Source organism: Haliaeetus albicilla, chromosome 5 (assembly GCF_947461875.1).
Source record: "Haliaeetus albicilla chromosome 5, bHalAlb1.1, whole genome shotgun sequence".
NCBI lineage: Eukaryota > Metazoa > Chordata > Aves > Accipitriformes > Accipitridae > Haliaeetus > Haliaeetus albicilla.
Genome location: NC_091487.1, coordinates 41,258,339 through 41,272,699, shown reverse-complemented (window position 1 = coordinate 41,272,699; position 14,361 = coordinate 41,258,339). Strand labels below are relative to the sequence as shown.

General features: G+C 37.4%; 1 protein-coding gene across 2 annotated transcripts in view; it reads left to right on the top strand.

The window, feature by feature from the left end:
* Nucleotides 1-14,361, top strand: part of STARD9 (StAR related lipid transfer domain containing 9) — a 118,896-nt gene that overhangs the window by 80,834 nt on the left and 23,701 nt on the right. Inside the window, exons 19-22 of one of the 2 annotated variants that reach the window (XM_069784354.1) lie at nucleotides 529-611; nucleotides 1,639-1,742; nucleotides 3,938-3,985; nucleotides 11,220-11,410. In XM_069784354.1, the coding sequence (XP_069640455.1) occupies nucleotides 529-611; nucleotides 1,639-1,742; nucleotides 3,938-3,985; nucleotides 11,220-11,410 (426 nt within the window). The remainder of the gene's footprint in view (nucleotides 1-528; nucleotides 612-1,638; nucleotides 1,743-3,937; nucleotides 3,986-11,219; nucleotides 11,411-14,361) is intronic. The other variant, XM_069784355.1, reaches the window with a different exon arrangement.

Genomic DNA, 14,361 nt, shown 5'->3' with positions numbered 1-14,361 from the left:
TGTCTTTACGTGGAGGGTACTAGCCACTGACTCACAGGCTATGGTGAATGAGCTCAGATGAAATGGATCAGGCTCCCATATTTTCAGTTTGTTATAAAGAAAAAAACCAGTCCAGTTTCTGGGAACTTGCAGTGATCTGGATTCATAAAAAGATGGTGTAAAAAAAAGTTTCCAGAAGTGGGTTGGTTGTTTTTGATATGAAGTCATGCTGGTCTTTAATATGAAGAGGGAATTTACTGTTATGTTGAATTTGCAGACGGCTCCAAGATTAGTTTGCTTGGATGCTGTCGTTACAGAATGATAACTCTGCTGTTCCATAGTGGCAAATTTTAAAAATAGCTCTCTGCTCTATGATGGTCAGAAAGCTGTTGGTCAGAATATTTTTTTTTTTTTAAACATGCTATTCTGTAGTAGTTTGTGTATGCTGTAGTCTGTATACTGGAGTTAAGATTAACTGCTAACATTCTAGGGACCAACTGTTTGATGAATTATGGCTCTGTAGATTTCTAATTAATTTTTTTTTCACAGGTGCCCTTGTTGTCCTTGGCAAGTCTCATAAGTTTAGATTCAATCACCCAGCAGAAGCTGCTATCTTAAGACAAAGAAGATCAGTAAGTTCTAAAACTATTTTTCTCTCCCAATTCTTCATTGATTTTCCTAATTATTTTCCTTCTTAAAAGCAAGCTTGATATAGATAATATTTCTTCTCATCATTGTATCCACTTGCTTAATTTCCTCTATCTAATGGTCTGTAATGACACTAAACCTTTTGAGGGAGGACACTAGTGCTTCTTTCAGATGTGCTTAGCAAAAGATGATGCAGATCCCTTGAATAATTTAGTGTTTCCTATTTCTAGTCATGACTACAGTAGGATTGAAACAGGCAGAATGCCGCAGTGAAAAGACCAGTTAAGAATCTTTCCACATCTGTTAGTTTTCTGAATTATCTTCTTTCTCTGTCATTTCACCATCCCAAATGAGGTATACTAGAAGAAATGGAAAATTTATGGGATTAAATGCTTGAGTATTGTTGACTCTGAAAGCACTTGCTTGTTACATACATCAGAAATAGATAAAATAGTTGGTATGTTAATCTCAGGAACTAACAACTGTAAGATATTATTTGGTCAGCTAGTTCAATAATGTTTCAAAAAAATTAGATAATTCTTAAAATGACTGGCATATATAACTAAAAAACCTAACAATGTAAATTTTCTGGTTTAGGATATAACCATATTACCAACTGATATTGGCAAGAATCTACCTTTTAAAATGAGTTTTCATATAGTAACGTTTAATACTTTCCACTCAACTGTCTTTTTGTACACAATTCTGTAGTTGAGATAAGGGGCTTAACTTCCATTTGTTTTCATTCTTAATTTCTTAATTAATGAAACATATGCAGTACATTGAAACAAAGCTACAAGAGGAGTACTCAGTAACAAATACTTAGCAATTTTGCAAATTATCAAAGACTAAGCAGAAGGGTAAGTGAGATTGTAAGCTCACATGGGAGGTATTATGCAGCATTGCACACAGTAGTGAGCAATGGCAGTTTTAATGATAACTTGGAAGTTCCTGGGTTGCTGTGATTTTTTTTTTTTTTTTTTCCCTGTTCTCATGTTGTGTGTTTTGTAGATTAATGAAACCCCACCCATTCTGAGTTGTGGAGCTTTGGACTGGCTCAACTTGGATGGAAGTTGCACCCATTCTCCTCACTATATCCTTTCTTCTCTTGACAAGTGAGTTTAGAATAAACAAACCATTTCTCATGTGGGATGATGTCTGAAACCAGGACTTGGTTCAGACAAAACTTAAGTTGTATACAGAATAGGTCCCGTCATGTTTTCAAGTGATCAGATAAAAGTGTCTGAGAAAATGCATTGGCCACTAATATACAGTGTTATGACATCCAAGCAACAAACCTGAAAAATTATTTATTGATGCACAATCAAGAAAATGTCTCAGATGAGACTGTCAGGCAGCCTTAATTCAGTTCACTTGCGCATCTGCATTATGGCTGTTTTGATTTACAAGCTAATCTAATTTTTACAATATTCTTACTTCAGCACACAGAATGGACTTTTCTAGATATGATTTAGCCAAGGTAATTATTACCAATTCAGTTTCCCTGCTAATTTGTTGTGGAAAACAGGTTAGTTTGTTCATAAATTCCCTTGAGTTCAAGTCCTCATTGAGACCTTCATCTCAGAAACCCATTGTGATTCTCTTTTTTTTTTTTTAAAACTGAGCAGTAAATAAGGCGTAGACTCCTTCCAAAATGTTGAAGAGCTGCTCATACTCACAGTGTTTAGTGTATGCTTTTCATGGCAGAGCCTTTCTGAAAGGGAAAGGGTTGGCGTGATGAGACAGTGATTAATATGTATCAGGAAAATGAATTAAGATATCTCCTGTGTTTCAGTTCATGACATTGAAAACAGAATATCATGGAATTAAATGTAATTGGGTTCTTTCTCTTTTTTAATTCCTCTCAGCCTGGCACATTCAATTGACCTGTTAAAGGCAAGAAACAGCCATCTTCTCATTCATATCTGTTGATAGTTCTGCTTCTTGTTAGAGTGTTTTTGGTGTGGTAACATACTGGGAATCTTTTATCTCTTTCTAGAGGAAATATCTCATCTTGCTTTTATGAGCATAAAGTGTTATCTCTGTTTTGAACATCTCTTCATAATTCTAGTCAAGTGGCTTGCTTTCCACCTTGGCTAGTGTGTTTCCATGTGTTCTCTTTAATGTATCTAATCTCTGCATTTGCTTTTCATTTACTGCAGTGATACCTTTCTATACAAAGTGGTATTTAATTTTGTTTCTTTACTGAGGTATGTTTTACACATCACTGCTGTTATTTTCTTTGTAAAAATTACAAAGAATTTTAAAATAAGGGTTTGTCTAATGACCTTCAAAAGTAGATACCAAGCTGTGCTTTACATAGGTATAAACATCAGAGGTGGAGCTTTTGTCAGAAATTTGTTGGTGGTCCTAGAAAAACCTGCAGAAATCCTGAAGCATTGTGAACAGTTTAGCACAGAATTGCACTTGGTTTTCCCCTTTTTAACCTGACAAAACTGAAGAACATTTCTGATTGATTTTTTTCAGACCACATTCAAATAGCAGATTTGTTTGTGTTGATCAATTTTTTTTAATCACTTGGACAGCACTATGCATATTACATTGCTTAACGTTACCCTCATACTTACCTAGATTCTCTCAAATGGTTACTTCAGTGAAAATGAAAAGCATTATGGTATTGCATTCACTTGATTTTTATGAATGTCCATCTCTTACAGGAATAAGCTATAAACTATGTCTAATATTAGTTGTCTTTCACCTTACATAATCCAGTGGTCTTTTTTTCCTCTTGAATAGTTTTTTGGCAAAGGTAATCTGAATTGATCTACTCAGCCTTCCTTTACAGTAACTACTAAGCCTGTGTTTCTGTCCAGACAAGTAGTTTTGCTCATGGAGGGGGTAACAATTGAGACATCTAGCCTAAGATCTATAATATGAGAATAAAACAAGATATATGTGGTCTCTCAAATGTCCAGCTTTCGTGAAGAAAAGTCAATGTCAAGTACTAAAAGCTGTGTCTGAGGTACTTTGAAAACAGTAATACAGGACTAAGTGGACTACAAGAAGTGCTTATTTGTTCAGCAGTAAAAAGTCCACCTAGTACAGAGTCTTATCTCTGTCAGAAGGACACGCTTAGAGGAAAATGTAAGAACAGGGCAAGCTCTGTGTGTGTGTGTCTCCCCTCTCTGACTTGATAGTTCTTGATGCTCTCCCAGCTGCTAGCAATCTGCATCTTAGAGTCTTCCTCTACTGAAAATTACAGTAACATCTCTGTGTATAATAGACTTCAGTGAAGTTTTCTTGTCTTCTTTTTGAACACCTTTATGATGTCCTATTTTTATTTTTGCAGTCAAAAATGTAGAAACTGTAAAGAAAACAAATGTTCTCGTGAACTAAGGTAAGAATATTAATGTGTCTAAATCATGCTGAATATTTTGGCCCTTCTAGCTTTGTCTTTCTCTTGTGCTACACTCATTTCCTGCAGAAGAGATGCAAACTAGGCTTCAAGCTTTAATTTGTTTTTATCATATTGAAACAAGAATCTGTACATGCAGCTGAGTTATAGGCAAGTCTCTGCAACCATGTTCTTTCTTCATACTTGACCTTGTGCAAAAGGTTTGTATCTTTGTTGCATGTGCAACCTGGATTTTAGAGCCATGACTAGAGTGGGGTTTACGCTGAAGCTGCCACCAATTTACAATACATAAAAACCCTAAAATATATTAAATTTGATGTCAGTAGCAGGTACTGTGAATACGCATTAGTATATTGAAAATTCTTTGGACAAATTGGGTTCTTTTCTGGTGAGAAGAAAATGGCTTTATGGAAGAATCCAAAAAAGAAGTCATAGCATAGAACATCATTCATTCATGCAGAGAAGCACAGCACCTGCACACAAAAATAATTCAGAAATTGTTTGGCTTCCATGGGTTTAAGTACTCTTTAATCAGGAACTGATGGTACTTTGCTTTCTTCTGGATTTTTTATTTCAGAACATATGAGCATATATATATTATGGTACTGATTAATTACAGTCTTATCTCCCATGCTGTCAGTGTGATGACATTTTTCCCATCTGCTTTTCATGGGTTGAATTACCAACTCAACCTCTAATTGTATGTTAAAATGTTTTGAGAAATGAGAGGGAAAACAAATTTCTACCATTGCACCCAAATATGAAAACTTTAGGCATGAAACTTTCTTTGAAAAGGGGTGTGATTTATTGTACTCTTACTTGGCTGCTTGTTCATACAGCCTACTCAGAAGAGCCCCAGTGCTTCAAACTTCTATGTTTCTTGTCAGCCAGCAAACACACAGAATTCTGGCTTGTTACTGGCATCAGTCATCATATGATACCGTCACCACAAATAACTAGACAATGAACTTCTTGCTCCTGTCATTGCCTTAATACCACACTGTATATAAATATAAACCCTGATTTTGTTCTCTTGCTGGTTTGAGAAAAAACAGTTGTTCCATTAGAGTCCAGTGGTATAAGAGTACACTGAATTAATTTTAGCTCCTTGGAACATGTTTAAGCTCTCTTTCTTTTAAAATACCAATATTGTTAAACCAGTGAAAAAAAATCTTATAAGAGTGTGTGAAATACTACTGAACTGGAAAGGAAACAGTGCCCATAGATGTGGTATCTGATGCTGGAGAACATAACACATTATTCTCATGTGGTATAGTTAACGTGTCCAACTAATATTTGTAAAAATAGTACTCTGAGTTCTTACAGCTTTCATTTGAGAATTTCAAAGTGCTCTACAAATACAAGTTAAAGGACTCTTTTGCATCTCCTAAAAGATCCCTCAAATATTTCATTTCACAGGGAAATGCACTGTATCAATCACTGCAACTCTACAGCTTACAGCAGAATCACGTATCACGGGTTAGCAGGGGAACTAACTGATTCTATATATAACTGAAATCATAAGGGCAAAACCTGTGATAGATTGTAGTTCCAGCTGAACTGGAATTAGCAAGGCAGTGGTGACCTTTACTGGAGTGTGTGGCTGTGTCTTGTGCCTGTGACTTGTTGCCAAAAAGAGTTCTGTTTTAGAAGTGTATTTAAAGGGTTGCCCTAAGGAAGTCACCTTGCTGTTGTTTTGGGGACTTAGGCAAACAAAAAAATGAGGCTTTGCATGGAAAGGCTAAAAAAAACCAACCAACCACCAACAACAACAAAAATGCACAGGTGTGCTTTTTCTGTAAGCAAACCAGCTAATCTGAAATCCAAATGATACTTCATCTCATGGTAACTTCCATGAAGGGGATTACTCTGTGTGTACATTGCTAAAGGTCCCTTCTTTCTAAAGGTTTCTGACTCTGCTGGCTGCTTTGACTGGTTTCTGGTTCCCACCTCCTGCCCACCATCCCCAACTTTTGCTTTGAATTGTGTGAGTGGCATTGCTTCAGGAGGCTGGAGGAGGTGATAATACCATGTCTTCGTATTTCCTTCATTGCTCTTCCCTTTGCTTTAGGGAGAAAGGAGAGGTTTGAGCCTCCGTGCTAGGCAGAAGCAGATGTACGATCCCAGGCAGCTGCGTGGTGCCTGCTGCTCTGTGATGCTCTGAGGCCCTGCGGGAAAGGGCATGGATTGGACACGGGTGGAGAGGGAGGATGGAGTGGGGGTGGATGTGTATCAGTGGATAGGCTTGAAACCCTGACTTGTTATTGCTCTCAGTGCTGGGATTTGCAAGGGCGCAAAATGCCTTGCCAACATTTTTTTTTCTGCTTTATTATTAACTCTTCTTCCCCTGGAAACAGTAATTTATAAAAGAAAAATGGGACTTGAACACTAGACAGACAGAAGGATGGGGATGCTAACTTAACTGATGTTTTCTTTGTGAAAATCGGCAAATTTCAGCTTTTAGCAACAGTGGTTATTTTCACTTGAGTTTCTTTATTTGAGCCTTAAGGTTTTGTTGCAGAAGGCATTCAGCCTCACCACAGAGCTATTGCTGCCATAGTTACTGAAAACTGCATTATGCTGTAGCAGCCGCCAGCCTCTGCATCAGCAGTAGAAGTGTTTGGGGAAGAGGGGAGGAGAATTGCACAATAGGATCCCGGAGAGCTGACGACAAAACAGGCTGGAAAAAATGTGGATTTACAGATGGTTCATTTAGCACGCGTCATGCAAACTTTGTGGAGAGAAAAATGAGATGGAAAACAATCCAGCAGCATGGTATAATATGAAAATTTTCTCAGTAATTTGTGATTATCTTTAAGGTTGGTGTCTTTCTCTTGTTGTAATTTTACTTGCTGTTTTTAAAGGTTTACTTGGAGGAGGGGTAACTTGACACTTCTCACTGCATTTGGTACACCTAGAAATCTGCATGCTTTTATGAAATTCTATGCAGGGTTGCTTTTTTTATATGCTGTATGCCAGAGTATGCCAGTCCCATGAAACCAAGATTTTATGTATGTCTTGATACCTACAGAAATGAAGCTGTTTGTCTTATGTTTGTCCTGAGGTTATATTATTTTCTGCTAGAACTATACCAAATGTAGATTGCTTATGTGGGAAGGCAGGAATACAAGCAATAGCAGAAATTGGTCTGTGCTTTATTCCTGTATCTCATAGTATTCCTGTATTTCAAGTCTAAATTTAACAGTACATCTGATTTAAGATGTTTTAGATGAAAGAAATGAGTGATCTCATCTACCCGTTACAGAGTATGGCTAAATTCTTATGTTAACTGGATTGATATTTGGTTTTAGTTTAGTCATCCAAACATGTATTACACAAACTGATTGCTCTTTAAATTGTCTATTAGGTGATTTAGCTACAAAGTATGTGTGAATCTGTTATTTTCTTTCTGGGTCATCATCATCTCATTTTTTAGTTTAGTTTGTCATGTTATTTCCACAAACCAGCAAGAGCGTGTTGACGTGACATAGCATGTTCAAAGGTAGAAAGGGAGCATTCTTACTTCATGTTCTTGGTTTCAGCAGTTTCTGTGAGAGACAGATCTGTATCCCAAACCCAAACCAGCCAGTCATTTTGCTCTCACAGTCAGTAGTCTCATGGCCAGAGGAAAAACATCTTCCTGCATACCTGTATTATGTAAGTGGCTCTGCATGAATTTTCATTATCTTTTTGTTCCACTTGAGAAAACCATCTTTAAGAAGCAACTTCATAAAAAGGTGTTTAATGTTCAATCTCTGTATTCAGACCTGTCTTTACTGCCCTGCTTGGTTTTTGTTTTGTACTATTAAAAATTAGGAGATGAAGCAAAGAGGAGCTGAAATAGCAGCAGAACTGCAATTCGTATATATACCTTCAGCAACAGTAATTTATTACAGAAACTTTAACCTTAGGGAGAGAGGATTGTACCAACTAGCTACATCACCAGAACAAAAGCAGTAATAATACTGTAACGGTTGCTGTGCCGTTTTTTTTTTTTCCAAGGTTTAAAGTGAAGTATCGGTATGCATCTGTACTCTGCCTTTTTGGGGTGTAGTCATAGTATAGAGCTGTGATTAATAACATCAGTTTGGCCTGCATCGTGTTCTGCTCTGTGTGCAAACACACACGCCTGTTGGAAAGGATCTTACAGTTTCATGTTAGTTCAGCAAAAAGCCATTAGCACACACATGAGGGAATACGCTAGTGCTGCTGAGAACAGCAAACAACACACTTCCATCTGCTTTGTTTGCATTGCTTATTCTCTGATACTTCATATTATATGGGTGGGGGTGAGGGTGGGATTGTTTCAGCATTGTTGGAAAGTATGGGAAGAACTTCTGACCCTCTCCCATCTGTAAACTGATGTTACCTAACCACCTCTGTGAGCATTGTGAGGTCTTTGGATTGAAATGCAACACTGAGTTGTTTCATGTACTTAAATGTTCTGGGTTTCAATTTGTAAACAGATTGAACTCTGATAGGTCGATTTTATGGAAAGGATGGCTGAGTGCTAAAAGTCATGGTTAGGAAGAATATGAGACATTTTGTAAGAGGAATTTTATCTAGTTTTAGTAAACAGGTGCAGAACAAGAATTCTTTGTCTACTGTTTTACTATCATGCTCAGCTTTTCAGCCTTATTGGCAATGATTTACTCAGTTTCCTCAATCTCATACAGAATGGTGCTAATAATGATAAATCATAAAATGATAAATGATAGAAATCAACTCTTCTGATACTTGACTTTCTGATATTTGATAATGTTAATGGTTCCTCATCACTCCTCTTGGATGAATGTACTTGGCTTATTTCACACATGCCTCAGACTAAGTGACTTGCCCAAGGTCATGCAACTGTCCAGTAACAAATTTTAGAGTCACATTTTTCAACTTTCATATCACGATAGGAATCAGAGCTTTTATATGTCTTTTAGCAAAACAGGTTAGAGACTACCCCATCATCAGAGTATGCAGAGACTTAACATTTACAATTGCTATTAAGGTTTATTAGTTTTAACGTATCAGCAAGAAGAGGCTTCAGCTGACATCAGGGCTCTGTTAGGTTTAGTGCATAAGCATCCAGAGGCAGTTCTCACCCTGAAGACCTTGCAGCCTAAGTACATGAAGGCACAGAGGTGATATAACTGCTCCAAAATCAGAGAGGTCTTGTCTCAGATCAGTCCTTTAATCTCCAGATTATTTGGCTGCTCCATTACATTTCCCTTGGAAAATATGGAAGATAACCTGGAAGCCATATTCAGGGAAAGCCTCCCTCAGAGTTATCATTAAAACCATGGGAGTTTTTCCTAAACGAGATCCTTCAGATTTAATACTATGTTCATAAAGTGATTCTTCTTTAGTTAACCAGTCTAGCTTTAACCTCTGAGTTTGTCCCCCCGTAGTTGGTGGCATTACAAATACCTGAACAGCTGGCGATTTGTAATGGCCATACGAGCGTTTCAGTGCTGCAGTGAAGTGTCAATTCAAACCTACTTCAGCTGAATGAGAAATGAGGCACCCCTCTCCTATTTCCTGGGGATCAATTAAAGTTTATCTGAGAGGAAAAAATTACAAATCACAGATTGTTGGCATCTTTGTAGTCAAACCAAGGACAAATAGAACTTGGAGCTGTCTGTTCTTATAATTCGTTCCTGTGGGTCCCAAACAGACACAGACCATTTAGCAGATGACAGTAGCAAAGTTTGTACTCTGACTGTTCACACCATGCCAGACAATTGAACAGAAGATGTTCCTTTTCAGTTATTCTCACCAGCATTACATTTACATAAACATCAAAACCAAACTGAATTCTGTTTTCCTCAGGTTAGTGAGAGTCACAGTAATATTGTAAACTACTGAGAATCTTAAGGCTTCTATGTAGTGAGGCTTTCCCACTGCTTTTTAAGAAAGTGAAATACATGTTCCATGTAAAGGTACTCCAGAAGATTGTAGACTTTGGCTGCTTAATTGTTTCATCTGTTTTGTCTGCTAATCTAGCACACAGAATCAAAGTTGTTGCTGTAGAAATGGTTGCTTTGAACACATGCTTACAGTTCTAAATAGAGATGTCAAATTAATTCCTATGTAGCAAAGGTCAAATGCTCTTTTCATACAGGTGACCTTGTATTGGTAATGATTTTACAAACAACATGATGTTTCCAAAGCATTCCTTTTGAAATTATATTTTTGTTTTCTTTTGACCTTCAGGGATTCTTTAGAGTTTTGATACCTTTTCTCTCTTTAAAAGTATAATAAATACATCATTTACTTCATTAGTAAAATATATTTTAATTTTTTTTTCCTAGACTTAAAGATTTAATTTTCTGAGCTTACGTATAATAATGTGGTGTTTAGAAACAAAACAGCAGGCAAAGATCATATATCACCTTTATATATAATATAACTTTAATGTTAAGGATTCCTGATGATAACGTGTGGACAAGTAGAATATATATTCCTTTGAGAGGGTTAATGTATTTTGAATATTATCATGGATCATGCTAAGAATAGATACTATTTTGATTGTTACTCTATGTGTGTGCGCATGTAAAATTTTGGCACACAGTCAGGAACTAAACATCTTGGAGGGGACTATAAGGCAGTTCTTCACAGGTTAGTCACTTTTCTGATTACAACTCTGCTGCAAATATAGAAGCAGTCACATAATATAGTTGTTGCATCCAACAGAGAATTGGGTGATCAAGTTCCTTCCTTGGTACTGCCAGAGACTGTCAGTGTAATCTCAACAATGTCCATAACCCTTTCTAGGTTGGAAATTTTTGATCTGAAAACAGAGAATGTTTGTTACTTCTGTAAAGCACTTTGAAGTACTTAAATATCCTATATAGTGATTATAAAATTTTATAACATATAACCAACCGCCCTCCCCAATTTCATTTTTGGAAGATCTACAGCAAAATGAAAAGTGACAGTATTTTAAAAATTCTTTTTGCTGTTATCTTTCTGGTGATGGAATTTTCTGCTTCACCATGAGAGCTTTCATATTTGCTGACATTTATGATACTTACAGGATCGTAGCCTACTATGACATGCATATACACAGCCACTTTACCATCACCAGTTTTTGTCATAATGCACCCTTACTGAACAAAAACAATATCTTAAATGTTGTCTGTCTTTCTTTAGTAAGATGACTTGTTTTATTACAAATGTTTGGTATTTGTTTCTGGTTTAAATTCACTGTCAACATTTCTAACAGCAGAGAAATAAATGCTGTGCATGAAGAGTACAAGCAGAAACTGAGAGACCAGGAAGCCTTCCACAGAAAACAAATTCAACGGCAGCAGCTCTATGTTGAGGATTTACAGCAGCAGATCCTGAGAGGACAGATCAAAGCAGAGCGGGAACTAGAAAATGACCAAGCACTAATTAACCAGCAGATCCAAGAAAGTGGGTACCTGCCTCTTCCTCTCTCTTGCTTCCACTACTGCATTCTTTCATGCTCTTGCTGGTTTTGTCCTCGTTATGCTTTATACTATGGGTGGAACTTTTATTATAGCTTATTACTAGTTTTCTCTTATAATTGCCTTTCCCTTGAGAACAGTTACTAAGCTTTGATTAACAGGACTAAAGGGCTTCCTTTGCAGTGCACCAGCAGCACTGTTTAATTAGCTCTGCAGGTCACTGCTGGGAGAGACAGCACCAGCATGCAACTCCACTGTGGCACTGAGCCACTTGTCTCCCAAGGTGCTCCCCATCCTGCCTCTCTGTAGCTTTGCTCTGCTCATATCTGTAGTGCAACTCTGCCATGTTGCAATGTAGACCAAGTCTACTATTGTGTTTTAAGTTTTTCTTGTGCTTCATCCAATGAGTTGTTCTGGGAGATTGAAATAGAGGTGAATGTGGTAGTTCCTACCATAAGCTTTCAGGGGAAACTGCTGTAACAACAGGATGCGATAGGAACCAAGCACCACAGCAATGTGTGTTGGTTGAGGTACTCTCTTTATGCATTTCATTGATGATGTCATCTGTAACAATATAGACCATTTTCATATGCTTTTAATGAATTTCACTCATTAGGAAAAATAGAGCCATGGCATAAGACCATACCTCAAACCTGAATTTTCTGTGGTTGCTATGTGAGTTTTAAACAATGAAAACAAAGAAAATACATCTGAGAAGTAGGTGGGACACTGAAATTCAGAGCTAAAATCCCAGCCCCAGTTAAGGGAAGGAGAGTTTCAACTGGGTTTTATATAGACAATTTCCACACCCCACCCCCCCCCCAACCCTTTTATAGAATAAGATATTCTGTGGTAGAAACTGAAGTGCAACAAATTAAGATTAAAAATAAGATATGGGTCTTATTTACCCTAAAGATGATTAGTTAGTGGTATTGCATTCTTCACTGCTGAATTTGTTTTAAACCAAAACTGGATTAAAAAAAGAGAGACATGCTTTGGTTCAAATAGGAGTTATTTCTAGGAAGTTCTACAGCATAATGCAAGAGTACTAAAGGCTAGATCAGTGATCGGATTTTGAATGGTAAATAGCTATGTCAGAAGGTAGAGCCACAGCATATTTGGAGAGGTATTTTTTAGGGTCAGTGGCTCCTGGTCCCCAGAGGTGCTGCTCTGCATGCAGGCAGACATATTCAGCAAGATTTCTTGGTGGGGTTGGGCTGCCCCTTAACGAGTTTATAGACTGATTTGGGAACATTTCAAACTGTGAGATGTTTTCAACCACTGAAATTGGGTGGTTATAGTGTTCTCTAGTTTGCCGTTTAATGAATGATTTGATCCAGGTTTCTTGATAAGCAAAGTATCCCTATTACAAAGGCACTGTTCCCACTTGGCAAAACCTGCTATTGGTTCCTGGAAGAAGAAAACTTCTGTGAATTTTTGGAAGCTTCTCAGACCCAAACTTATGCTATCTTTTAATTATGTCAGCCACAATGAAGAGATTAAAAGGAAATTGTGGTGATGGGATGTAGCAGAAATGGACATAAGATATGTAGATAGTACAGAGAACCAGGGGAATTCCCCCAAAATATCTTTATTTCCTGGGTCTGTAGACTTTGTTCTTTGCTTTCATCTAGTTCTGCTGTTTTCACTGTGTTCACGCAAAGCTTAGCTAGGCAGGTAGTTTTTGCCAGCCAAATACAATTCTTCACTTGGCAACCCACCAAAGTTCTCCACCTTTTCTGCACCCTCTGTGTCTCAGCTCGTGACAGAGGCAAGTTTGTGAGCAGAGATTAATTAGCATCTTAGAGTTTGCAGCTCTGTTGCAGGGATACTTATCTGCTAAATCTGCTTGCTACGAACATGCTAAAGAGGACAGATCTGGAAATAAAGAGTTGAGAAAAAAGCTTTGTATGAGAAAGTTAAAAATGTTATTAAGAAAAATTAACTAAAATAACAACTAAAATGCATCCCTTTTATCTGTAGAGTAACCATAGATTTAGAATTCCTACTTCTGTGCATGTTCTGTGTGCAGAGCTGCCAACATAAACGGGACAGGAGACTCATTGTAGTAGGGATCACTCATGAAGTATGTTTAACAAGATCAGTAGTCACCAAGCAAGTGATGCTGGTAATCCCTATGGACTAATGATTTCTTACATTAGGGAAGTTTCCACAGCCCAAAATTCCTCTCTTGCAGCTCAGGTGTGCAGAGCTGCAGGTAGCCCTCATTCATCACATCAGACTTAAATAGCTCTTAATTCCTAATCCCCTGAATAAACAACAAGAGGTTGCTTATTCAGTAAAGGACTGCAGATTGAAGGTAAGCCCAGCCAAAAAAATGTTGCTGCTAGTAAGACAGAGTGCTTTGAAAAGCTTTGGTCCTTTGAGAAATGCTCTACTTGCCAAGGAACCTTGCCTGTGATTTTACATTGCTTTTTCACTTAAGGATATTTTTTTTGTTTGCTTTGTGCAGCTGAATATGTGTATTTTTATAGCAGCATAAAAATGAACAAACTCTGCTTTGTTAAGAGAACATGTCCAAGCAATCAGATGCAATCCGGTAGTGGTGATCTCAATAACCCCTTCTTTTGACTGTTACAGTTCATCATAGCTCAGATTGAAGCCAGTGCACTCTGAAAGACCTCTAAGCACATCCCCTGCATGGAATAAAGTAGTCTTGCATCCAGGGTTAAAAACAAAGCAACCTGGTGTTCTGTGTTCTCTACTGTTTCCCACTGACTGCAAAGATCAGGTTCTGAATATTTAGAGAAGACTAAGTGTGTAAGCAGAGGTAACGTATTTTATTACCAAATTAGGTTAATCAGTTTGTAAGCATATTTAGCATTTATGAAATATGGGGGACATTAACAAAAGCAGAGAAGCTAACTGTCTTTGTGGAGTAGAGTGGTGATTTTATGAAAAATATGCATTAGCTGG